This window comes from Rhinopithecus bieti, unplaced genomic scaffold (genome assembly GCF_001698545.2).
Source record: "Rhinopithecus bieti isolate Rb0 unplaced genomic scaffold, ASM169854v2 scaffold_36959, whole genome shotgun sequence".
NCBI lineage: Eukaryota > Metazoa > Chordata > Mammalia > Primates > Cercopithecidae > Rhinopithecus > Rhinopithecus bieti.
Window position 1 is genome coordinate 1,861,338 of NW_016816945.1, and position 27,693 is coordinate 1,889,030.

The 27,693-nt window shown below is 43.8% G+C and overlaps 1 protein-coding gene across 3 annotated transcripts in view; it reads left to right on the forward strand.

Annotated features, from left to right (window-relative positions):
* Positions 1 to 27,693, forward strand: part of CHEK2 (checkpoint kinase 2) — a 54,762-nt gene that overhangs the window by 12,707 nt on the left and 14,362 nt on the right. For all 3 annotated transcript variants that reach the window (XM_017855557.1, XM_017855558.1, XM_017855556.1), the window contains exons 3-9: positions 1,090 to 1,214; positions 1,333 to 1,480; positions 5,265 to 5,355; positions 13,422 to 13,530; positions 15,363 to 15,416; positions 22,389 to 22,450; positions 25,664 to 25,763. In XM_017855557.1, the coding sequence (XP_017711046.1) occupies positions 1,090 to 1,214; positions 1,333 to 1,480; positions 5,265 to 5,355; positions 13,422 to 13,530; positions 15,363 to 15,416; positions 22,389 to 22,450; positions 25,664 to 25,763 (689 nt within the window). The remainder of the gene's footprint in view (positions 1 to 1,089; positions 1,215 to 1,332; positions 1,481 to 5,264; positions 5,356 to 13,421; positions 13,531 to 15,362; positions 15,417 to 22,388; positions 22,451 to 25,663; positions 25,764 to 27,693) is intronic.

The following is a 27,693-nucleotide window of genomic DNA, read 5'->3' on the forward strand; positions in this document are numbered from 1 at the left end:
ACTTATAAATATATATAATAAATACAAATTATATATATTATATATAATAAATAGAAAATAAATATATAATATATATGAAATATTTGTTTATTTATGTTTTTGAGACAGGGTCTTATTCTGTTACCCAGGCTGGAGTGCAGTGGCAGGATCACAGCCCTTTGTAGCATCTCTTGCTCAAGTGATCCTCCTGCTTCAGCCTCCTGAGTAGCTGGACTACAGGCATGCACCACCACATCTGGGTGATTTTTTATTTTTTATTTTTTTTGAGACGGAGTCTCGCTTTGTTGTCCAGGCTGGAGTGCAGTGGCACAAACTCAGCTCACTGCAGCCTCCACCTCCCAGGTTCAAGGAGTTCTCTGCCTCAGCTTCCCTAGTAGCTGGCACCTGCCACATGCCCAGCTACTTTGTGTATTTTTAGTGGAAACAGGGTTTAGTAGAAACAGGGTTTCACCATCTTGACCAGGCTGGTCTTCAACTCCTGACCTCATGATCCACTCGTCATGGCCTCCTGAAGTGCTGGGATTACAGGTGTGAACCACCACACCGGGCCAAGTTTTTTTTTTGAAACAGCGTCTCACTCTCGCCCAGGCTAGTGTGCAGTGGCGCAATCTCAGCTCACTGCAGCCTTGACCTCCTGGGCTCAAGCGATCCTCCCACCTCAGCCTCCTGAGAAGCTGAGACCACCATACCCTACTGATTTTTTATTTTTTGTAGAGATAGGGTTTCACCATGTTGCCCAGACTAATTTTTAAATTTTTGGTAGAGATGGGTGCCCCCTATGTTGCCTAGGCTGGTCATGAGCTCCTGGGGTCAAATGATCCTCCTGCCTTAGCCTCCCAAAGGGCTGAGATTACAGGTGTAAGCCACTGTGCCTGGCCATGTGATTATAGATAAACTGCCATTTGTTAAACTCGTTGTAAATGTTGTTTTTTCTTTCCTGATTTTTAATCTTATAAAATCTTGATAAGCAGACTGATAATTCTGATTGCCTTCTTAGGCTATTTTCCTACAATTAGCATTTATGAGCAATTTTTAAACGTTTGATACATGAAATTCAACAGCCGTCTGCTGCATGCTTTTGTATTACAGAATGTGTGAATGACAACTACTGGTTTGGGAGGGACAAAAGCTGTGAATATTGCTTTGATGAACCACTGCTAAAAAGAACAGATAAATACCGGACATATAGCAAGAAACACTTTCGGATTTTCAGGGTAGGTAACAAATACCCACGTATCTAGGAGAGCTGGTAATCTAGTCATTGTTTTTAGGTATTTTCCCACTGTAAATCTCTGCTGTTCAAAGTTTGAAATAAAATGTTCTCTGTTTTAGGAAGTGGGTCCTAAAAACTCTTACATTGCATACATAGAAGATCACAGTGGCAATGGAACCTTTGTAAATACAGAGCTTGTAGGTAAAGGAAAACGCCGTCCTTTGAATAACAATTCTGAAATTGCACTTTCACTAAGCAGAAATAAAGGTAATATTATTATCTTATGGTCACTGGATTTTTATTTTTCCCACTCCCTCATAGGAGGAAAATTTGTCCTGTCCTTGCAGAGTATGGTTTAAGTGAGTAAAGATGAGTAAGTTGCCAGGCGCAGTGGCTCACACCTGTAATCCCAGCACTTTGGGAGGCTGAGGTGGATGGATCACCTGAGGTCAGGAGTTCGAGACCAGCCTGACCCACATGGAGAAACCCTGTCTCTACTAAAAATACAAAATAAGCCGGGCATGGTGGCGCATGCCTGTAATCCCAGCTACTCAGGAGGCTGAGGAAGGAGAATCGCTTGAACCCAGGAGGTGGAGGTTGCGGTGAGCCGAGATCATGCCATTGCACTCCAGCCTGGGCAACAAGAGTGAAACTCTGTCTCAGAAAAAAAGATGAGTAAGTTAGCATTCAAGATTCAACTTTGCCGTCCTAGTTGCATTGTTAAATTTTGAAAAGTTCCATCCAGACAGATTTTTAAGGTTTTAAGGTTTAATTGGTTTTATGTAATGCCATATACTGTGTTGTTATTTTTTTTTTTAATTTTTTTTTTTATTTTTAATACGGAGTCTTGCACTGTCACCTGGGCTGGAGTGCAGTGGCGCAATCTTGGTTCACCGCAGCCTCCGCCTCCCAGTTTCAAGCGATTCTCCTTGCCTCAGCCTCCCAAGTAGCTGGGATTACAGGCACTCACCACCACGCCCAGCTAATTTTTTTTGTATTTTTGGTAGAGACGGGGTTTCACTATGTTGGCCACGCTGGTCTCGAACTCCTGACCTCGTGATCTGCCTGCGTCAGCCTCCCAAATTGCTGGGATTACAAGCGTGAGGCCCTGCTTGGCCCATATACTGTTAATTGAATTATCATGGTGATTAAAATAAATTATAGTTCATTGATTGATTCAGTTTATACCACATCAGTCTTAGATATCTATGAATTGTTGTTTCAGGCCATTAATTCATTTTTCCTTCCTCTTCACCTCATTCTTTCCTTTCTTCATTTTTTCCATTCATTTTTTTCTTTCTTTCTTTTTCGAGACATGGTCTCACTCTGTCACCCAGGCTGGAGTTCAGTGGCACTGCAACCTCTGCCTCCCAGGCTCAGGTGATCCTCCCACCTCAGCCTCCTGAGTAGCTGTGACCACAGACACATGCCATCACGCCTGGCTAATTTTTTGTATTTTTGGTATAGATGGGGTTTCACCATGTTGGCCAGACTGGTCTTAGACTCCTGAGCTCAAGCAATCTGCCTTTTTTGGCCTCCCAAAGTGCTGAGATTACAGGTGTGAGCCACCATGTCTAGCCCCATTCCTTTATTTCTGTATACATTTATTGAGTTCCTTTTATATGCCAGGCATTAGGATGTGGGTGCTTCTGTAAGAGGCTCGCTTTAGAGCGTCTACCTTTGTAAATACTACATGGTTATCCTGTGTAAGTGGAGATGTTTATTAGCATCATCAGGTAGCATTTTATAAGCATCCAGTTCTTTTTTTTATTTGAGACGGAGTCTCGCTCTGTCACCCAGGCTGGAGTGCAGTGGCGTGGTCTTGGATCACTGCAAGCTCTGCCTCCTGGGTTCACGCCATTCTCCTGCCTCAGCCTCCCGAGTAGCTGGGACTACAGGCGCCTGCCACCATGCCTGGCTAATTTTTTGTATTTTTAGTAGAGATGGGGTTTCACCGTGTTAGCCAGGATAGTCTCAATCTCCTGACCTCGTGATCCGCCCACCTCAGCCTCCCAAAGTGTTGGGATTACAGGCGTGAGCCACCGCGCCCAGCAAAGCATCCATTTCTAAAACTATGGAAATAAAATCTGAAATGAACAATTTTTTTTCAGGGTATTATCTACAAAGGGTACCTGACAAAAACAACCATAGAGTTAAAAGTAGCTCAAGGTGATTAGACAAGAGGAATACTGTTTTTCTTTAGTTAAAGAAACCGTAGAGCTTCCCAAACTTATCTGAGAGTCGAATGACTTGGAGGGTGTCTATGTATGTGCAAGACATTTTGAAAATAAAGGTTCCTACAAGCACTCTTCTCCAGATTCTGGTAGGGATTTAAAAAATCATGCCTCTAGGGGCTGTGGCATGAGCCTATAGTCCCTGCTACTCAGAAAGGTGAGGCTAGAGGATCCCTTGAGCCCAGGATTTTAAGGCTACAGTGAGCTATGATTGTGCCTGTGAATAGCCACTGCCCTCCAGCCCGGGCAACATGGTGAGACCCCATCTAACCAAATGAAATAAAGTCATGCCTAAGGGATTTTCATGCAGTCAATCTTCAGTCTGGTATCTTGGAATTATGTCTATATTGGGCGTCCTGAAGTACATTTTATGATTAACTTAGTTTTCCCCATTTCTGACTATTTTGTTTTCTCTGTGATAGTTATAGTCAGGGCAGCTGCTTTGGGTTTTGCTGTTTATGAGTGTGTAGGGGAGGAGGCAACTGGGTGCTGAAATTTGGTCTGTCCTCTACTTGACAAGCTGTGTACCACCTTTTTCTCATTGGTCTGCCCAAAGGGCACTTTTCTTCCTCTTTTTAAAAAATTAAATAAACCTTTAAACATTTATTTAATAGATAAATAAAAATTATAGGTTGGCATGGTTGCTCATGCCTGTAATCTCAGCACTTTGGGAGGCCAACACAGGAAGGTTGCTTAAGCCCAGGAATTCAAGACCAGCTTGGGCAACATAGTGAGACCCCATCTCTACTAGACAAAAAAATTAGCTGGGCATGCTGGTATGTTCCTATAGTCCCAACTACTTGGGAGTCTGAGGTGGGAGGAGGTCGAGGCTACAGTGAGTCATGATTGCACCACTGCACTGTAGCCTGGGCAACAGAGTGAGAAGGTGTCCCAAAAATACATAGATATTTATCATGTGCAACATGTTTTGAAATATGTATATATTGTAGAATGGCTAACTTGAGCTAACTAGCATGCATTACCCATGCATTACCTCACTTACATATCTTTCTTTTTTTTTTTTTTGAGGCGGAGTCTCGCTCTGTCGCCCAGGCTGGAGTGCAGTGGTGCGATCTCGGCTCACTGCAAGCTCTGCCTCCCGGGTTCACGCCATTCTCCTGCCTCAGCCTCTCGAGTAGCTGGGACTACAGGCGCCCACCACCATGCCCGGCTAATTTTTTTTTTTTTTGGTATTTTTAGTAGAGACGGGGTTTCACCATGTTAGCCAGGATGCTCTCGAGCTCCTGACCTTGTGATCCGCCTGCCTCGGCTTCCCAAAGTGCTGCGATTACAGGTGTGAGCCACCATGCTCCGCCATCTTTTTTTTTTTTTTTTTTATAGAGAAAATACTTAAAATCTACTCTCTCAACTGATTTTCAAAAATATGGCCAGTATGGTGATACTTATGGCCTGATTTTCATTGGGATATTTACTTGCCTAGACCATTTTTTCTAGACTCAGACTGATTGATTGCTTTTTGATTCTGGACCTGTTGTAAATCTGCATGGGCATTTTATATTAGTGTAATTGATTAAATATTCTGAGGTCAAGGAATGTAAATAATGTTGCGTTATGGATTTTTTGCACTAGTTTTAGAGTGTTGCTTGTAGTTCCATTGAAGCATAAAATTGGACTATCATTTATTTCTCAAGGGCTTTACAATATGTATTAGCCTACTGAACTAATTTCCTTAATGTTACATGTTAAATGTAGTTAAAAACAATTTTAATATTCCATATGACTAATAAATTTTAGAATCAGTTATCTCCTCTTGTAAATAAATTAATGAAACCCATTTCTACTCTTTTTTTCCTTAGTTTTTGTCTTTTTTGATCTGACTGTAGATGATCAGTCAGTTTATCCTAAGGCATTAAGAGATGAATACATCATGTCAAAAACTCTTGGAAGGTAAATTATTTTCTTATATAACTGCACTTAATGTTTTCCCTATACATTTGTGATTGATAGTTTCTCATTTCTGATTTTATAACACTCATTATGTGTTGATAACATTTGTATGGTATCTAATTGTGTATTATTTTTTGTTTTTGTGAGTTATTTCACACAGTCATTTTAATTTATTTTTATTTTATTTCTTTGTGAGACAGAGTGTTGCTCTGTTACCCAGGCTAGAGTGTAGTGGCACGATCAGAGCTCACTGTGGCCTTGATCTCCCAGATCAAGGGAATCAGGCATGCAGCACCATGCACAGCTAATGTGTGTTTTTTTTTTTTTAGAGTTGGAGTTGCGCTGTGTTGCCAGCTCTGGTCTTGAACTCCTGGGCTCGAGTCATTCTCCTGCCTTAGCCTCCCAAAGTGCTGAGATTAGTGGCATGAGCCACCATGCCCAGCCAAGTATTTCTTTTTTTATTTCCTTTGTGTGTGTGTGTGTGTGTGTGTGTGTGTGTGTGTGTGTGTGTGAGAGAGAGAGAGAGAGAGAGAGAGAGAGACAGAGAGACACACAGAGTCTTGCTCTGTTGCCCAGGCTGGAGTGCAGTGGTATGATCTTGGCTTACTGCAACCTCCACTTCCTGGGCTCAACTGATCCTCCCACCTTAGCCTCCCAAGTAGCCGGGACTATAGGCTCGCACCACCATGCCTGGCTAATTTTTGTATTTTGCGTAGAGATGGGGTCTTGCCATGTTGCCCAGGCTGGTCTTGAATTCCTGAGCTCAAGCAACCCACCCGCCTCGGCTTCCCAAAGTGCTAGGATTACAGGCATGAGCCACTGCGCCTGGCCATGTGTATAGTATTTCACTGTGTATATATACACAACATTTACTTTGTCCATTCATTCATTGATGGACACTTAGGTCGCTTCCCTATCTTGGCTATTGTGAATATTGCTGAATTGAACATAGGAGTGCAGATATCTCTTCAACATACTGATTTAATTTTTTTTGTATATATATCCAGAAGTGGGATTGCTAGATCATATGGTAATTATAATTTTAGCTTTTTGAGGAAACTTTATACTAGTTTCTGAAATGGCTGTACTACTTTACATTCCCACTAACAGCGTACCAAGGTTCTCTTTTCTTCACATCCTCTCCAATATTTGTTATTATTCATCTTTTTGATAATAGCCATTCTAACAGGCTTCAGGTGATATGTCATTGTGGTTTTAATTTGCATTTCCTTGATGGCTAGAGATGTTGAGCATTTTTCATACATCATAATAGGTGTATTTTTGATGTGTTTGATAATTATTAATTGAAATTAACTCTTTTGCCTCATGAATTTTATTAGTGATAATTATTTTAAATTTATTTTTATTTTATTTCTTTGTGGGATAGGGTGTTGCTCTGTTACCCAGGCTGGAGTGTAGTGGCATGATCAGAGCTCACTGTGGCCTGAGACGGGGTTTCACCATATTGGCCAGGCTGGTCTTGAACTCCTGACTTAGTGATCTGCCTACCTCGGCCTCCTGGAGTGCAGTAGTGTTACCACAGCTCATGGCAGCCTTGATCTCTCAGGTTCAAGCAATCCTCCCACCTCAGCTTCCCGAGTAGTTGGGACTACAGGGATGTGCCACCACACCCAGCTAATTTTTACTTTTTGTGTTTTGAGATGGAGTTTTGTTCTTGTTGCCCAGGTTGGAGTGCAATGGCATGGTCTCAGCTCACTGCAACCTCCGCCTCCTGGGTTCAAGTGATTCTCCTGCCTCAGCCTCCCAGGTAGCTGGGATTACAGGTGCCCACCACCACATCCGGCTAATTTTTTTGTATTTTTAGTAGAGACGGGGTTTCACCATGTTGGCCTGGCTGGTCTTGAACTCCTGACCTCAGGTGATCTGCCTACCTCAGCCTCCCAGAGTGGTGGGATCACAGGCGTAAGCCACCACGCCTGGCCCTAATTTTTATTTTTTTTATTGTAGAGATGAGTCTTGCTATGTTGCCTAGGCTTGTCTCGAACTCCTGGGCTCAAGTTATGTTCCTGCCTCAGCCTCTCAAAGTGTTGGGATTATAGGTATGAACCACTGTGTTTGGCCAAGACATTTTTATATTAATTCATTAAGTAAACTTACTACATGTTAAGATGGGTAACATTTATTTTTTTCTTCTTGAGACGGAGTCTCGCTCTGTCACCCAGGCTGGAGTCCGGTGGCACGATCTCGGCTCACTGCAACCTCCGCTTTCCAGGTTCAAGCGATTCTTCTGCCTCAGCCACCCAAGTAGCTGGGACTACAGGCCTGTGCCACCACGCCCAGCTAATTTTTTGTATTTTTTTTTTTTTTGGAGACGGAGTCTCGCTCTGTCGCCCAGGCTGGAGTGCAGTGGCCGGATCTCAGCTCACTGCAAGCTCCGCCTCCCGGGTTTACGCCATTCTCCTGCCTCAGTCTCCCGAGTAGCTGGGACTACAGGCGCCCGCCACCTCGCCCGGCTAGTTTTTTGTATTTTTTACTAGAGACGGGGTTTCACCGTGTCAGCCAGGATGGTCTCGATCTCCTGACCTCGTGTTCCGCCCGTCTCGGCCTCCCAAAGTGCTGGGATTACAGGCTTGAGCCACCGTGCCCGGCCCCATTTTTTGTATTTTCAGTAGAGATGGGGTTTTACTGTGTTAGCCAGGATGGTCTCAATCTCCTGATCTCATGATCTGCCTGCGTCGGCCCCCCAAAGTGCTGGGATTACAGGCGTGAGCCACTGCGCCTGGCCTGAGTAATATTTTTTATGAAAAATAATTATTACAATGATTAGTGAGAAGAGAGGAACTGTTTGACATTTTTCCAAATTTTTTTGACATCTGGCTTAGTTAGAAGATGGCTAGATTCTGATATTTGCTTCCTCATTCAGTCTGTTATGTTGTCACATGCCACGTAGCCTCTGGAAAACTCCATATGCATGAGCTAATGAGAATGGAAAACACAAATAATGTCTTAGTATTATTCTGAACATAGTTGTGGCTTTATGGATGCCCTGCAAGGCCTTGGGGTTCTCTTGGGGAGATCCAGTCATACTTTGAGAACCATTTCTTTAGGAAAGTATCAGGATACTGTTACCACATTACAAAATGCTCTTCAACCCCCTTCCCTTCTCACAAAGGTCTTTCTACTGATATTTTTGGAAACACAGAAGTAAAAAGTACATAAAAGGAAATAATCCTCCATATTCCTGCAACATAGTCAAGCACAGTATCCTCTTTATTATATGGGAGAAATTTTAGTTTACTGATACTGAATTCAGTAACTGATTGTGTTTCCATATTTGCACTGGTTACTTGAAATCTCACTGTCAAACCCTTTCTTTTCTTTTCTTTCTTTCTTTTTTTTACCGAGACTGAGTCTCGCTCTGTTGCCCAGGCTGGAGTACAGTGGCGAGATCTCGGCTGACTGCAACCTCTGCCTTGCGGGTTCAAGCAATTCTCTGCCACAGCCTCCCGAGTAGCTGGGATTACAAGCGCCCACCACCACGCCTAGCTAATTTTTCTATTTTTAGTGGAGACGGGGTTTCACCCTCTTGGCCAGGCTGGTCTGGCCAATGGGCACGGTGGCTCACACCTGTAATCCCAGCACTTTGGGAGGCCGAGGCGGGTGGATCACCTGAGGTCAGGGGTTCAAGACCAGCCTGGCCAAGAGGGTGAAACCCCGTCTCCACTAAAAATACAAAAATTAGCCAGGTGTGGTGGAGCATGCCTGTAATCCCAGCTACTTGAGAGGCTGAGGCAGGAGAATTGCTTGAACCCAGGAGGGGGAGGTTGTAGTGAGCCGAGATCACGTCACTGTACTCCACCCTTGACAACAGAGTGACAATGTCTCAAAAAAAAAAAAAGTATGAGGCTAGGTATGGTGGCGCATGCCTGTAAACCCCAACACTTTGGGAAGCTGAGGCAGGCTTGAGTCTAGGAGTTCGAGACCAGCCTGGGCAGCGGGGTGAAATCCTGTCTCTAGAAAAAAACAGAAAAAGTTAGCTGAGCGTGGTGGGTTGCACCTGTAGTCCCAGCTACTTGGAAGGTGGAAGTGGGAAATTACTTGAGCCCAGGAGGTGGAGGCTGCAGTGAGCCGTGATCATGCCACTATTCCAGTCTGGGTGATAGAGTGAGACCATATCTCAGAAGGGGGAAAAGAAAAAGAAGAAATGTATGGAACTCAATGTTTTCCTAAGGGAGGATTTAATATGAATTCTCTAACTTGTAGCAAATGACAGAAACTCAACTCAAATGAGTCAGGTAAGATAAAAAATTTACTGGCTTTTGTAACTGGGAAATAGAGAGCCAGGCTGGGCGCAGTGGCTCACGCCTGTAATCCTAGTACTTTGGGAGGCCGAGGCAGGCAGATCACTTGAGGTTAGGAGTTTGAGACCAGCCTGGCTGACACGGTAAAACGCCGTCTCTACTAAAAATATGAAAAGTAACTGGGTATGGTGGCATATGCCTATAGTTACAGCTACTTGGGAGGTTTAGGCAGGAGAATCGCTTGAACCTGGGAGGCAGAGGTTGCAGTGAGCCGAGATGGCATCACTGCACTCCAGTCTGGGTGACAGAGCAAGACTCTGTCTCAAAAAAAGGAAAAAAAAAAAAAAAAGAAACAGGCAAATCCTTACTTCAGGCATGGCTGGATCTAGGAGGTTATTAGGCTTTTAATTCATGGTCTTTGAGTTCTGATGGTCTGGTTGACTGCATCTGAGAGCTCTCACAGTGTCACCAGGGCTCTAGCTCCATCTCTTGATTCAGCTATTTCTTGCCTTCCTATAGAATTGTTCTATGTGGCAGGAAAAATGGCTACCAGGAGGTGCAGATTGATATTTTCTTTGTCTAGAAACTACAGCAGAGAGAACTCTCTCTCCCAATGTCAGCATTTGATTTCAAGGGCAACTCTGGCTGTATGTGTGAATGAATGACAGGGTGTTGCTCTGTTTCTCAGGCTGGAGTGCGGTGGCATGATCACGGCTCACTGTTCCAGCTCAGTTTTTGTTATGTAGCTATCCTGTGTTTCTAGGAGTAGGGATTGTGCCACAGTAGACCCCCAGCTAGAGCTGCATGAACTCAGGGAGGAATTCCCGGGCAAAGAGTGACTGTTTCCAGGAGAAGGGAAATTGGAAAGTGTTTTGAGCTGATTTAAAAAAGAACAGTTGCGTGGACCCTTACCTCATACCATACATAAGAATTAATTCAAAGTGGAGCCAAGAATGAAATATAAGAGGTAAAACTTGGCCGGGCGTGGTGGCTCAAGCCTGTAATCCCAGCACTTTGGGAGGCCAAGACGGGCGGATCACGAGGTCAGGAGATCAAGACCATCTTGGCTAACACGGTGAAACTCCGTCTCTACTAAAAATACAAAAAACTAGCCAGGTGAGGTGGCTGGCGCCTGTAGTCCCAGCTACTCTGGAGGCTGAGGCAGGAGAATGGCGTAAACCCGGGAGGCGGAGCTTGCAGTGAGCTGAGATCCGGCCACTGCACTCCAGCCCGGGCAACAGAGCAAGACTCCGTCTCAAAAAAAGAGGTAAAACTTTACAACTCTGGGAAGAAAACGTAGGAACAACTCTTCATGACCTTGTATTTGGCAGTGGTTTCTTAAGACACAAAAGCACAGCAACAAAAGAAAAAATAGATAAATTAGACTTAAACAAAATTAAAAACTTTTGTGTCTCAAAAGATACCTATCAAGAGAGTGAAAACACAACCAACAGAATGATAAAATATTTACAAGTCCTATATCTGATAAGGGCTTATCTCCACAATAGATAAAGACATCTTAGAATTCTACAATAAAAAAACAAACAACCTGCCATTTAAAAATGGGCAAAGGCACTGCACTCCAGCCTGGGTGACAGTGAGATCCTGTCTCTAAAAACAGAACAAAAAAAATGGGCAAAGGGCTTGAATAGACATTTCTCTCAAGAAGACATACAATGGTCAAAAAGCACATCAGGAGGTCAGGAGATCAAGACCATCCTGGCTAACACGGTGAAACTCCGTCTCTACTAAAAATACAAAAAACTAGCCAGGTGAGGTGCTGAATATCGTTAGTATTAGGGAAAAGATGCTGAATATCGTTAGTATTAGGGAAATACAAATCAAAACCACAATGAGATACTACTTCACAGCTACCTACGAGGGACCATAATAAAGAAACAAAAAATAGTAACTGTTGGTGAGGATGTGGAGAAATTGGAACCCCCGTGCACTGCTGATGGGAATGTAAAATGGTGTAGCCGCTGTGGGAAATAGTTTGGTGATTTCTTAAAAAGGTAAACATCCGAGCTCTATGAGGCATAAATAACAACCACAAACAATAACAGAGAAAGGTAAACATAGAATTATCATGTGACCCAGAAATTTTCCTTCTAGGTTTATAAATTTCCCAATTTAAAAAACAAGTGTTCAGGCCGGGTATGGTGGCTCACGCCTGTAATCCCAGCACTTTGGGAGAGTGTGGTGGGTGGATCGCTTGAGGTCAGGAGTTGGAGACCATCCTGCTCAACATGGTGAAACCCTGTCTCTACTAAAAATACAAAAATTAGTTGGGCGAGGTGGCACACACCTGTAATCCCAGCTACTCAGGAGGCTGAGGCACAAGAATTGCTTGAAGCCAGGAGGCGGAGGTTGCAGTGAGCTGAGATCATGCCACTGCACTCCAGCCTGGGCAACAGATCGAGCCTATACTTCAAAATAAAAAAAGCAAACAACTGTTCAGACAAAACTTGTACATGAACGTTCATGGCAGCTTTAGTCACAATGAAGAAGTCTAGTTTATCTATTTTTGTTCTTTTGTTGCTTAAGCTTTTGTTGTCATATTGAAGAAACCACTTAGAAAAGGTAGAAACAAACCAAATAATGTCCATCAGAAGGTGAATAGATAAACAAAATATGATACTTCTATATAATGGAATATTATTCAGCTGTAAAAAGGAATGACGTACCACAAATGTTATGGCATTACGCTAAGTGAAAGAATCCAGACACGAAAGGCTACATATTGTATGATTTCATCGATATGAAATATTCAGAATAGGCAAATCAATACATAGAGAAAGCAGATTAGTGGTTGCCAGGGGCTGGGGGGCCGGGGGCTGAGGGCTGGGGACAGGGTAGAGTAAGGAGTGACTGCTTAATTGCTTACAGGTACAGGGTTTCCATTTGAGCTAATGAGAAAGTTCTGGAATTAGATGCTGATGGTTGTAGAACATTGGCAGTGTACTTAATGCCACTGAATATTATACTTTAAAATGATTACAGTGATACATTTGTGTTATGTATATTTAACACAATAAAAAAGATGTCTTGGTAAACCCTCAACCTGCCCCTTCAAAACCCACAATAGTTATAATAGTCTACTTCATAATGGATAATTGATGCCCTAGTAGCCATTATCTTGGGCTGACCCAAGCTTTGGAGGACAGATCCTACTCAGGATTAACTGTGTTCTGGGTAATGGCTTGGAGAGCATTCCTCTTCCATGAGTAGTATCCCAATTAACTGCAAATCTCTGTGAGAGGTTGCTGCAAGTAGGCTAATTGTGTAATACTTTTGGTTTCTTAGGTAATCAGATTTGATTTAGGGTGCAACTCATGCTGTCAACTGCTTATGCACTTCCTTTTAAGACGGAGAATAAGAAAGAAAGAAATATATCCATTGAAGTTATTCATTTGCAGATTCTGTTTACTGTTATTTGTTTGGGAAACTCATGACCAGGGAGGGCTGTTTCTAGTTAATGTTTTTCTGACCTCTCGGATAAGTAGTTTCTCTCTCATTTTTCTCTTAGTATCTTTCTGGGAATTTCACAATCCAGGGCTGCAGTAAGACACATGTTTGTATCACTCAGCTCAGAAATGGAATTTGGAGCTGACTTAGTGTTTTTGGCTGTTAAGCCCTTGACATTTTACATTGGTGAAGTTTCACTGTGTCCTCTGCAAACAGGGACAATGGAAAGGTTGTTATATGGAATGTCTGTAAATTCTAATACTCGAAGCGGACCCAGGAGTGGTAGGTCTCATAATTAAAACATTCAGACAATCACTGTCTTTGTTTTCCCTCTAGTGGAGCCTGTGGAGAGGTAAAGCTGGCTTTTGAGAGGAAAACATGTAAGAAAGTCGCCATAAAGATCATCAGCAAAAGGAAGTTTGCTATTGGTTCAGCAAGAGAGACAGTAAGTACCAACAAAAGGCTGCTCACCTTTTATTAACACGTCTTCATAACTTCCCAAAATAATCTTAGCTTGATGATTTTCAAACTCAGAAATAACCGCCTGCTTAGATGGATGAATTTGTGAGTATCAAAGAACATGGAAAATTTGGGGGCATCTTTGATTAATCTAGAAACTTTTACTTATAGATAATTTGGTTCCAAAAGTATTTAATTGTACACAATAATGAGCATAGCGGGAAGTTTTTTTCTTCTTCTTCTTCCAAGTTCAAAGTTGTTACAAGATTGTTTTTACAATAAATGACAGGAAATTAGAGAAAAAAATTCAGCCATAATCCCCACTGTAACCCCACAGCTGTTTTCAGTTTTCCTTTTCCTTCTAGGTTTTGTTCAGACGAAATCGTGTTTTTAGATGGTTGAAATCATCTTGTATATACAGTTTTGTATTTTGCTTTTCTACAAATGCATTATGGCATAGACTTTTGCCTAATACATCCTTTTTGATGACTGAGTTTTCATGTCATCAACTTTATTGTAATTTAACCATTTCTTTGGCTGATCATTTAGACAATTTCTTATTCTTTGCTGTTCTGGGTAATATGGCAGTGAGTATCCTTGGTTTGTGGATTAGCCATAGATTTTTAAATTTTTAATTAAATCATTGAAATAGCCTTCCTTTATAGCAGCCATTTATTTTACTACTTTTTTTAATCCACATTTACTGTGTGGGAGAGATGGCCACATGCATTGGTCTTGCCACATGTGACTCAAAAAAGTAACGTAAAACACAGCCTCTAATCACATTTTCCCTTGTGGCCAGCTGTTTCTGGCTATTATACTTTTACATTCTTTAAAGATCAATTTTTTTTCCCCCTAGACAATGCCATTCTCACATGGCAAGAGGAATTTCCTTTTGTGTTCACTTTGTTATAGATCTTTTCCCTATTATTCTAAGATTTGTTTCCCATTTAGGGGAGAAGAAAATACCAACTAGATTGTTAAAAACTGGGAGTAAAATTTTATGTTTTGATTTCATTATTTGAATCAGATTGGACCCTTTGTGACCATTCTGTTATCAGAGTATACCCTGACTTGGTAATGAGTTTAGCAGCTTACAGGAAGAGGCAGGCTCTTAAAATTAAACATCTGGGTTTCTTAGCTGAAGTTCATTTTACATAAATGTGTAATTCTATCTCCTCTTTGCTTGTGGAGGGTGTAGCCCAGGAAGTTGAGTTACTTGATTCATCCTTTTGGAATTGTAACAGAACAACTTTAGTACCCTGAAGCCTCTTGTCAGAGTCTCAGTAAATATATGAGCCTGCTATTGAAGTTGGAACCTGTATCTGCTCTATTAGCAGAAATTTGACTTGACATTTTCTTTATGCAGTTTAATTGAACACTTTCTTGTTCATGTTTCTTTTATCATTTTAATGAATGTAAATAGTTCCATAGCTAATAAGTAGGGTTTACTAATTAAAAATGAACACAGTGGAAAGATACTTGTTTCTGACTGTGGAGATTAGGGCAGGGGGCTTCTGTTTTCTGAGCCTTGGTTGCCCCATCTGTAAGATGGGGATTCTGAGGCTTATGAGACATGATCTCTGTAAATAAAGAGCTTGGCACAGGGCCTGGCCATTTATTGAATGCTTACTATTTGCCAAGCATTTTACAGAGTTATTTTAGGTGAAGTATTTAAGTCATTGACCTCTGGGCTTTGATTTCTTTGTATGAATAGAGTTGGGTTTGGAACTCAGGCAGCCTTGAGTCAACTAAATTTAACTGTAAATGTTTTTAAAAATATATTATTAATAAACTCTGTTATTCTATTTATCAAAGGACCCAGCTCTCAATGTTGAAACAGAAATAGAAATTTTGAAAAAGCTAAATCATGTAAGTATTATTGTAAGATATGACTCATAATTAGGTTTATTTATCTCAAAATATGAGAAGAGTATAAAGCCTTTCAGTATAATAAAGATAATATTGGCCAGGTGTGGTGGCTGACACCTGTAACCCTAACATTTTGGGAGGCCGAGGCAGGCAAATCACCTGAGGTTGGGAGTTTGAGGCCAGCCTGGCCAACATGGTGAAACCCTGTCTACTAAAAATACAAAAAATGTGCTGGGCATGGTGGCACATGCCTGTAATCCCAACTACTTGGGAGGCTGAGGCAGGAGAAGTGCTTGAATCTGGGAGGCAGAGATTGCAGTGAGCCAAGATCACGCCACTGCACTCTAGCCTGGGCGACAGAGTGAGACTGTCTCAAAAAAAAAAAAAATTAAATGAATAAATAAAATAAAGCTAATATCAACCTGGGTTCTTTAACTTATGTGTACATGTACATGCATGCCTAGTTGTCATATAGCTGGGAAGAGTTTTACCCCAAAATGTTACTGAGTGAGCAATACTATATAAAGATTTCATGATTAAATAATTACATGATATTTATTCTGAGTTAGTTCTTGACCAAAAGACATAGCAATTATTCTATCTCATAGACACAACTGGTTATATTGGAGAAAACAGTGTTAATTTTAGTAAATTTGGTTTAGTTATACCTGAAGTTTTAACACTTTTGAATACCTTTTATTTGGAGTAATCCAAATAAATCAAAGCGTATCTGGTAAGTATGACAACATCCTGTCCTTATATATGATTAAATGGTGTCTGTGGCCTTGCTGGGTGTAAGTAGTTCTTATCTTTTTGTGCAGTGATGACTCTGTCTCAATGAAAATGTGTCTCACTTTTAAAAGTGAGAAGAAAATTAGAGGGTGGGCCTAATCTTATCTTGCTTTTTATTGGTTTTTTCAGTTTCTTCATTAATTCATGAGCACCCATGAAGGCGTAAGCTCATTAGGCACTGGCATTAAACTCAAGGCAAGACCACTCTCCTGTCCAGCTAATGATGATCTTATTCTGGCTTTTTTTTTTTTTTTTTTTGAGGGGGGGTTTCCGTTTGTCCCCCAGGCTGGTGGCAGGGGGGGCATTTTTGGTTCACTGCGAGCTCCGCCTCCCAGGTTCACGGCATTCTCCTGCCTCAGCCTCCTGGATGGACTACAGGCACCCACCACCACGCCCGGCTAATTTTTTGTATTTTTAGTAGAGACGGGGTTTCACCATGTTAGCCAGGATGGTCTCAATCTCCTGACCTCGTGATCCCCCCGCCTCGGCCTCCCAAAGTACTGGGATTGCAGGCGTGAGCCACCACACCTGGTCTTATTCTGGCTTTTAACCTCCAAACAGCAAAAAGGTTTCTTCTCTGTTGTTCTGCCTCTCCAAATCCCCCCAAAAAGTCAGTTGAAACTGAGGGGCAATTACTGTTGTTGACATAGTACTTCAACAGGTTTCTTTAGAATTCAGTGGGTGGACCTGAAAACCCATGAGAACCTGAGTGGCTGACCTTCCTGCTTGGCTTTCTTCTGTTTCTTTTGCAAATTCTTCGTCCTCCCTGAATTTGCCAGGTCCTTTTTCCAAGAGATGGGGAGTCTCTCTTTAATGGAGTGCAGTGGCGCAATCTTGGCTCACTGCGAGCTCCGCCTCCCAGGTTCACGGCATTCTCCTGCCTCAGCCTCCTGGATGGACTACAGGCACCCACCACCACGCCCGGCTAATTTTTTGTATTTTAGTAGAGACGGGGTTTCACCATGTTAGCCAGGATGGTCTCAATCTCCTGACCTCGTGATCCCCCCGCCTCGGCCTCCCAAAGTACTGGGATTGCAGGCGTGAGCCACCACACCTGGTCTTATTCTGGCTTTTAACCTCCAAACAGCAAAAGGTTTCTTCTCTGTTGTTCTGCCTCTCCAAATCCCCCCAAAAGTCAGTTGAAACTGAGGGGCAATTACTGTTGTTGACATAGTACTTCAACAGGTTTCTTTAGAATTCAGTGGGTGGACCTGAAAACCCATGAGAACCTGAGTGGCTGACCTTCCTGCTTGGCTTTCTTCTGTTTCTTTTGCAAATTCTTCGTCCTCCCTGAATTTGCCAGGTCCTTTTTCCAAGAGATGGGGAGTCTCTCTTTAACATACACACACAGATACACACACACACACACACACACACACGTATTTTTAGAGACCGTCTCTCTCTGTCACCCAGGCTTCAGTGCAGTGGCACAATCATAGCTCGCTGCAGCCTCAAACTCCTAGGACCAAGCGATCCTCCTGCCTCAGCCTCCTGAGTAGCTGGGACTATAGGCATGTGCCACCATGCCCTGCTGGGAGAGAGGAGCCCTCCAGTTTTCTGGGGTGGGGTTGCATCAGACCTACCCTTATGATAAACACAAATGTGCTGGGCACGGTGGCTCACGCCTGTAATCCCAGCACTTTGGGAGGCTGAGGCGGGCAGATCACGAGGTCCGGAGATTGAGACCATCCTGGCTAACATGGTGAAACCCCATTTCTACTAAAAATACCAAAAAAACCCAAACCAAAACAAAACAAAAATTAGCCGGGCGTGGTGGCGGGCACCTGTAGTCCCAGCTACTAAGGAGGCTGAGGCAGGAGAATGGCGTGAACCCGGGAGGCAGAGCTCACAATGAGCCGAGATTGTGCTACTGCACTCCAGCCTGGGCAACAAGAGCAAGACTTCGTCTCAGGAAAAAAAAAAAAAAAGATAAACACAAATGCTCAGGGAATTTTCTCTGATGTCAGATGATCTTCAAACATAACATTTGTACAAATCCGGTGTCCAGTGCAATAGAGAAGAATTCAAAACCCTAAAAAAGATTTCTAGACATATTTATTTGCATTTTGCAAGGGCACATGGAACTCTTGGGAATTAAACATGGGCTCATGAGTGCATTTTGATGCTTGGGAACAATAAGTAGAGTCTAATGGCCAAGAGAGCTGGACCTTTGCAGTCAGAGATTGATGTGGGGAGTTTTTGAACACTTATCATGCCAGGCTGTCTTGTGGACCCAGGCAGTGGTAAGCACAGATAGAGCTGTCCTTCCCTTCCCTCACGTGACTTTAGTATGGAGAGAGACCTGGGTTCCTATCTCAGTACTATCAAAGAAGCTGAGAAGTCATTTGAAAAGTTCATTTTACTTATTGGAACCCCCGTTTCCTCAGCTGTACAATGAAGACAGTAAGAATACTTATGTCACAAGGTCAGTGTGAGAATTTAATGAGACGTGCTCCTAAAGCTTTTAGCATAGACAACACACTTGGAGAGTGACAGAGATCATTAATTCCCTGAACTGCTTTCCCAGTGTGACCTAAGTGGAAGGTGTGGGTTAGTAGCTTCTGATTCCTGGTAGAGAGACCCTTTTAGCTGTGACAGCCCCAGCCAATGACCCTGGAGGTAGTGGACACTAGAGGAGATAATTCACACTGGTTCTGACTATCAGGTATCTCTTCATGCTCTGTTAGCTCCAGACCCCACCCATTTTCAGATAGGTACTGGCACTGCCCATTATGAAGCCAACCAGAACCAAGCAGTTCCCATTTTTCCTTCTCTCTGTTCCTTTTCTATGTGTGGCTTTTCTTCTTTCCTATTTGTTTATGTATGTATGTATGTATGTATGTGATGCAATCTCCCTCTGCTGCCCAGGCTGGAGTGCAGTAGCGTGATCTCGGCTTACCACAACCTCCACCTCCAGGGTTCAAGTGATTCTGCCTCAGCCTCCAGACTAGCTGGGATTACAGGCACCTGCCACCACGCTCAGCTAATTTTTGTGTTTTTAGTAGAGATGGGGTTTCACCAGGTTGGGCAGGCTGGTCTCGAACTCCTGACCTCAAGTGATCTGCCTGTCTTGGCCTCCCAAAGTGCTGGGATTACAGGCGTGAGCCACAGCTCCTGGCTTTATTCTCCTTTAAAAGGTACTTTTTACAGCCGTGCATGGTGGCTCATGCCTATAATCCCAGCACTTTGGGAAGCTGAGGTGGGAGGATCACTTGAGCCCAGAAAGTCGAGACTGCAGTAAGCCATGATCACCCCATTGCACTTCAGCCTGGGCAGCAGAGTGAGACCCTGTCACAAAAACAAAAGCAAAACAAAGCAAAAAACACAAAAAACCTGACCATATGACTCGAGCTACCTGTTTATGTTTTCCCCATCCTACCCAGAGGTAATTCCATTACCTTGAATGCTGTGTGTACTATCCCCCCGCTTTTTTTTTTTTTTTTTTTTTTTTCCTGAGACAGAGTCTTGCTCTGTTGCCAGGCTGGAGTGCAGTGGCGTGATCTTGGCTCACGGCAACCTCTGCCTCCCGGGTTCAGGCGATTCTCCTGCCTCAGCTTGCCGAGCAGCTGCGTGCTACAGGTGCATGCTACTACACTCAGCTAATTTTTGTATTTTTAGTAGAGACAGGGTTTCACCATGTTGACCAGGATGGTCTCGATCTCTTAACTTGGTGATCCGCTCCCCTCGGCCTCCCAAAGTGCTGGGATTACAGGTGTGAGCCACTGTGCCTGGCCTGTCCCTTGCTTTTTTATTTTAATTTAATTTAATTTAATTTTATTTTAGTTTAGTTTTTTTTATTTTTTTGAGATGGAGTTTCGCTCTTGTTGCCCAGGCTGGAGTGCCATGGCGTGATTTTGGCTCACTGCAAACTCTGCCTCCCGGGTTCAAGTGATTCCTAGGTACAAGTGATTCTCCTGTCTCAGCCTCCCAAGTAGCTCGGATTACAGGCATGCACCACTACGCCCAGCTAATTTTTTTTGTGTTTAGTAGAGACAGCGTTTCACCGTGTTAGTCAGGCTAGTCGTGAACTCCTGACCTCAGGTGATCCACTCGCCTTGGCCTCAAAAGTGCTGGGATTACAGGTGTGCGCCACCGCGCCTGGCCCCTTGCTTTTCTAAAGCCACATATATATATGTATCCCTAGATAATACAGTTTTACTGCTTGTTTCTGAACCTTATAAAAATGGTACACATTGAGTGTCCCTTATCCATAATGCCTGGGACCAGAGGTTTTGGATCTTGAATCTTTTGGATTTTCGAACATTTGCATTGTACTTCCTGGTTGAGCATTCCAGATCCAAAAATCTGAAATCCCAAATGCTCCAATGAGTATTTCCTTTGAGTGTTGTGTCAGCTCTCAGAAAGATTTGGGGCCAGGCGCAGTGGCTCACGCCTGTAATCCCAACACTTTGGGAGGCTGAGGCGGGTGGATCACGAGGTCAGGAGTTCAAGACCGGCCCGGCCAAGATGGTGAAACTGTGTCTCTACTAAAAATACAAAAATTAGCCGGGCGCAGTGGCAGGCACCCATAATCCCAGCTACTCAGGAGACTGAGGCAGGAGAATTGCTTGAATCCCGGCGGGGGCAGAGGTTGCAGTGAGCCAAGATCGCGCCACTGTACTCCAGCCTGGCGACAGAGTGAGACTCTGTCTCAGGAAAAAAAAAAAGATTTGGATTTTGGGAGCATTCAGATTTTAGATTTTTGTATGTGTGATGCTTGACTTGTATCATACTCTTTGAAGTCTTTTGTGACTTGCCTTTTTCATTCAACATTATGCTTCGAAGACCCATCTATGGTGGGAAAACTGGGCATTCATTCATTGCTATTTAACAATTCATTGTGGGAAGGTTCCATTGGAGGATCTTAATCAGAGTGATGAGTGATGAATATGATGAAATACACATTATAGGAAGATCAATCTGGCAAGTTTTACCACTCTTTTGAATCTAAAACCAAAAAATCTGATGGCTCTTTTTAATTCTGATATAACTACAATCCTCCTCTGTGCTGGGGTGTGTGTCCCTGATGAATACTCACCAAATCTTTTATTTACCCACTGAGCTTAACTGTCTTCTGTCCTTTTTATCGTAAAAACAATAGGCATGCCCACCAGGCATGGTGGCTCACTGCTGTCATCCCAACATTTTGGGTGGCTGAGGCGGGTGAATCACTTGAGGCCAGGAGTTCAAGACGAACCTGGCCAACATGGTGAAACCCCCTCTCTACTAAAATGCAAAATTAGCTGGGTGTGGTGGTGCACGCCTGTAGTCCCAGCTACTCAGGAGGCTGAGGCAGGAGAATCGCTTGAACCTGGGAGGTGAAGGTTGCAGTGAGCTGAGATCGTGCCACTGCACTTCAGCCTGAATGACAAAGTGAGACTCTGTCTCAAAAAAAGAAAATGAAGCTGTCGCAAAAAAAAAAAAAAAAAAAGAAAAAAAAATAGGTACGCTAAATATAAAGTCATGATATTGTATAGGCATTTTAAAATGTGCAGTACTCTCTCCTTTACCCTCAGTGTTCTTCCATGCATCCTGCATTGATCAGCGGTCGGGAACTGTCAGCCATAGGGATGTGTGTGTGTGTGTGTATGTGTGTGTGTGTTTGTGTGTGTCTGTGTGTCTGTCTGTCTCTCTCTCTCTGCCCCCCCGCCCAAGTGTGTTTTAGAGTTCTTATAAAATTATAATTTTCTTCTTCCTTCAAAAAATGGTAGGATCTTGTTCCATGGGGTCCAGTTGCCTGGAGGTTCCAGTAGCCCGGAGCTTAAATAACCCTTGTTTGGCAGCATGGCAGGGCTCCTACTTGACCGCTTTTATTCATGCTACTTGTCAGTCTCCCTCAGGGTTCCTTAGGCTGTCCTGGAGTACCTCTGCTTTGGGGCAGTGAGGAAGAAGACTGGGAAGAGACCCAGCCTTCATTCCCAGGTAGCATCCTTTCATATGAAATATGAACTAGTCTCTCACCATCATGGTGAGGTGGAAAATTTCTTGCATGTTCTCACTGAGGAGTCGGCTAGATTCTGTCTGCCTTCTCCCCTGATTGAACTTCCAAGCCTCTGGAGGCAGGGGGTCAAATGCCTGGTCTTGGCCTCCCTGTCCCTCTGGGCAGACAGTTCTAAGCTCTTGTGGTTTTCCTCTTGGGAGTTTCTCACTACTTTCCCTTTTTTCTCCCCCTCTTCTTAGCCTTGCATCATCAAGATTAAAAACTTTTTTGATGCAGAAGATTATTATATTGTTTTGGAATTGTAAGTAGTAAACTTTTTACAACTTTCTGTTCCCATTCAAATGCTTATAAAGCCACCAAAGAATCTAATGTAGGCTTGCCTTTCTCATCCTGGGGGACCTCAACGTATGTATGTACGTAGTAGTGGGGCCCACAAAGTCTGTGTGTAGGGGGTTAATATCAACCCTAAAAACCCTCCAATGTTTCCAAAGATAGGTGGTTGGGACTCCAGGTCCTGGATTTGTGACCTGGGCTTGAACTCCACTCTGCAGTTGACTAGCTGACCGACCACCCATGGGTGAGTTTATGTCACCTCTCTGAGTCTCGTCTTCCTAGTGTTAAATGGGGATTATAATGAGCCCCCACATGCAAAGTCCTTATATGAATTAGATGCTTTGAGGGATGGAAATCCCCCAGTAGAGCACCTGGCACATGTGTGTACTCACCATGGGGCAATATTGTTATAATTGGCTCACTATAACTGTGGGTTTCCACATCCATGTATTCAACCAACCTCAGATAGAAAATACTTAGGAAAATAAAATGGATGGTTGTATCTGTACCAAACATGAACAGACATTTTTCTTGTTATTTTCTAAACAGTACTGTAGAACCACTATTTACATGACATTTACATTGTATTAGGTTTCGTAAGTAGTTTAGAGATTATTTAAAGTATCTAGGGCCGGGCACGGTGGCTCATGCCTGTAATCTCAGCACTTTGGGAGGCTGAGGTGGGTGGATCACCTGAGGTCAGGAGTTCGAGATCAGCCTGGCCAACATGGTGAAACCCGGTCTCTACTAAAAATACAAAAATTAGCTGGGCGTAGTGTCACACACCTGTTATCTCAGCTACTCAGGAGGCTGAAGCAGGAGAATCGCTTGAACCCAGGAGGCAGAGGTTGCAGTGAGCTGCGATTGTGCCCTTGCATTCCAGCCTGGGCCACAGAGTGAGACTCCATCTCAAAACACACACACACACACACACACACACACACACACACACACACACACACACACAAAATTAGCGAGGCATGGTGGCACATGCCTGCAATTCCAGTTATTTAGGAGGCTAAGGTGGGAGTATCACCTGAGCTTGGGAAATCGAGGCTGTAATGAGTTGAGATTGTGTCCCTGCACTCCAGCTTGGGCAATGGGAGTGAGACTCTGCCTCAAAAAAAAAAAAAAAAAAGTAGATGGGATGATATACATAGATTATATGCAAATCTTATGCCATGTTATATAAAGGGCTTGAGCATGATGAATTTTGGTATCTGAGAGGGCTCCTGGAACCAGTCCCCCCAGATACTGAGGGACGACTCTACTCTGAAATATCTACCTGGGTAGGCCTTTCTATGCAGGTCTTTTCAACCCAGGACCAGGTTGCATGGTGGCTCCTGAGTATCTTTCAGTGTTTTGGTAGTTTATTTCAGTGGCAATAATGTCTTGTGTTATTTGCTGTAATCAGAATAACTTCCTGTCTCATTTCTGGAAGATACCTGTCTTGATATCTACTCCTGCATAAATATTGTTTCTGGGAGCAGCTATTGTGGCAGGTACAGAATGCTTTGCTCCTAGTTGGCAAATGGTATCTATGCAGGGTGATCATTAACACATATAGAAAACAGGTTGCGTGTGGTAGCTCACAGGTGGAATCCCAGCACTTTGGGAGGCTGAGGTGGGCGGATCCCTTGAGGCCAGGAGTTCAAGACCAGCCTGGCCAACATGGCAAAACCCCCTCTCTACTAAAAATACAAAAATTAGCCAGGCATGGTGGCACATGCCTGTAGTCCCAGCTCCTCAGGTGGCTGAGGCATGGAGAATTGCTTGAACCTGGGAGGCAGAGGTTGTAGTGAGCCGTGATGGACAGAGCAAGACTGTCTCAAAAAACATACGAAAAAAGACTATATGGTATACAACACCCCTGATCACAGCACTAGGAGAGCCTGAAGCCGCTTGTGGATCTTCAAGGAATATCTACTGCTATCAAATAGGAGATTGTTACCTGACTGAATCTAGTTAACACAGTTTAATAAAAGTGATAACACAGGGCTGGGCGCGGTGATTCACGCCTGTAATCCCAGCACTTTGAAAAGGCTCAGGTGGGCAGATCACCTGAGGTCAGAAGTTCGAGACCAGCCTGACCAACATGGAGAGACCCTGTCTCTACTAAAAATACAAAATTAGCCAGGCATGGTGGGGAATGCCTGTAATCCTAGATACTCGGGAGGCTGAGGCAGGAGAATCGCTTGAACCTGGGAGGTGGAGGTTGCGGTGACCAAGATCGTGCCATTACACTGCAGCCTGGGCAACAAGAGTGAAACTCCATCTAAAAATAAATAAATAAATAAAAGAATAACCTTGCCAAGCACGGTGCCAGGAGCTTTTCCTACATCAGTTATGTCTTAATTTTTAAAACAACCATCAAGGTAGATGGTATCATCCCCATTTTTTAAGTGGTGGAAACAAACTCAGACAGGTTAAATAGCTTGCCCAAAGTCCAAAAGCTGGGAAGTGGTAGAGTTGGGGTTCAGATCCTGGTTGTCTGTAAATTTCTGTTTGCTCTTCTACATCAGTCTCAGAATCATCTGTGGTGTGTGATAAAAATGCAAACTCCTGACTGGGTGCGGTGGCTTATACCTGTAATCCCAGCCCTTTTGGGAGGGCAAAGTGGGCAGATCACTTGAGGCCAGGAGTTTGAGACCAACCTGGCCAACATGGCAAAACTTTGTCTCTACTAAAAAAATAACAAAAATTAGCTGGGCTTGGTGGCACATACCTGTAATCCCAGCTACTTGGGAGGCTAAGGCATGAGAATCACTTGAACCTGGGAAGTGGAGGTTGCAGTGAGCCAAGATTGCACCACTGCGCTCCAGCCTGGGTGACAGAGCAAATGTCTCAAAAAAAAAAAAAAAAACCAAAAAAACCAACCAACAAAAAAAAAAAAACAAAAGCAACTCCTGGGCCCCACTTCCAAGCTACTGAATCGGATTTTTTAAAGTTCCCCAAGTGCCTCCAATGCCCACTCCTTTCATCTCGTTCCTTAGTTTCCAACCAGGACATCTGATTGTGAATAAGGCTTATTACCTCATTAGTTTTAAAATGGGAGTCAAAAGTGAATAAAATATCAACTGTTTGCTTGTCTTAATGAATTTGTTTTGTTTGTTTTATTATCTTCTGTCCACGTGCGTTTCTCCCCAGGGAATGAACCCCTTTCCTTGCCTTTGTGTTTCAGGATGGAAGGGGGAGAGCTGTTTGACAAAGTGGTGGGGAATAAACGCCTGAAAGAAGCTACCTGCAAGCTCTATTTTTACCAGATGCTCTTGGCTGTACAGGTAAGAGAAGCCCTCAATTATTTTGACAGATGACTTTCTTTTAGTTGAATTACTCCCTGAATTAGGCAGAAATTGAGGGACCGTCGATTAAAACTCAGAAGAGAGGCCGGGCGCGGTGCCTCAAGCCTGTAATCCCAGCACTTTGGGAGGCTGAGTCGGGCGGATCACGAGGTCAGGAGATTGAGACCATCCTGGCTAACACGGTGAAACCCCGTCTCTACTAAAAAAATACAAAAAACTAGCCGGGCGTGGTGGCGGGTGCCTGTAGTCCCAGCTACTCGGGAGGCCGAGGCAAGAGAATGGCCTAAACCCGGGAGGCGGAGCTTGCAGTGAGCTGAGATCCAGCCACTGCACTCCAGTGTGGGCGACAGAGCAAAACTCCATCTCAAAAAAAAAAAAAAAAAAAAACAACTCAGAAGAGAATCTGTGTGTTTGCTGTTCTCTTCTTGGCAAAAATGCCCCACTCCTTTCACTGAGATGAAAAAGCTCTCACTGGCTAGGTGCGGTGGCTCATGCCCATAATCCCAGCACTTTGGGAGGCCAAGTGGGAAGAACACGAGGTCAAGAGATTGAGACCATCCTGGCCAACGTAGTGAAACCCCATCTCTACTAAAAATACAAAAATTAGCTGGGCGTGGTGGTGCATGCCTGTAATCCCAGCTACTCGGGAGGCTGAGGCAGGAGAATCACTTGAACCGGGAGGTGGAGGTTGCAGTGTGCTGAGATCATGCCACTGCACTCCAGCCTGGCGACAGAGTGAGACTCCGTCTCAAAAAAAAAAAAAAAAAAAAAAGAAAAAACTCTCACTGTGTAACTTAAGAGAAAGTAAGAAAGGGAATTAAAGAAATAAATAGGCTAGGCACAGTGGCTCATGCCTGTAATCCCAGCACTTTGAGAGGCTGAGGCAGGAGGATCACTTGGCCCAAGAGTTTAAGACCAGCCTGGGCAATATAGTGGGACCCTCATCTCTATAAAAAATAAAAATAGCCAGGCATACTGGCGGGCAACTGTGATCCTAACCACTCTGGAGGCTGAGGTGGGAGGATGACTTGAGTCTGGGAGGTTGAGGCTGCAGTGAGCCACAGTCATGCCACTGCACTCCAGCCTAGGCGACAGAGTGAGACTCTGTCTTTAAAAAAAGGGATAGCATGGTCCTATGTTGCCTAACTTTAGCTTGGAGGTATTTCTGGAGGGGTCTTGATCATTAGTTCATTAGTTCTGCTTGATCCTTATAGAAGTCTCTCTTAACTCAGAGTGGGAGCTGGGCAGGTTTGAGGGCAAAGCTGCAAGTTGTGATGATTGTGACAGATGGGTTGGTCCCCCATGGCTCAGAACTAGGTGTTTCCCTTCAGGTGCAGCATCCTGTTCACGGCAGTGGGCTGGCTGGCAGGGCACGCACATAGCCATCTCTATTCAGTGAGTGTTAGATGAAAAAATAGCTGGTGGCACTTGCTTTGAGGAACATCACCATTTCCCAGACCAAATGTGGTTGTGGCCATTCCCTTCCACAGTCTCTTCTTGAAAACCCACTCCATGCAGGAAATGCAGTGATTGGGAGCAATCCTTATACAGAGTGAGGATCAAGAGAAATTTTTTTTTTTGAGACTGAGTTTTGCTCTTGTTGCCCAGGCTGGAGTGCAGTGGCGCAATCTTGGCTCACCACAACCTCCGCCTCCTGGGTTCAAGCGATTCTGCTGCCTCAGCCTCCCGAGTGGCTGGGATTACAAGCATGCGCCACCATGCCTGGCGAATTTTTTTGTATTTTTCTTAGAGACGGGGTTTCTCCATGTTGATCAGGCTGGTCTTGAACTTCCGACCTCAGGTGATCCACCTACCTCGGCCTCCCCAAGTGCTGGGATTACAGGCGTGAGCCACCGTGCCCGCCCACAAGCCTTTTAAAAAAAAATTTAGGCTGGGCGCGGGGCTCAAG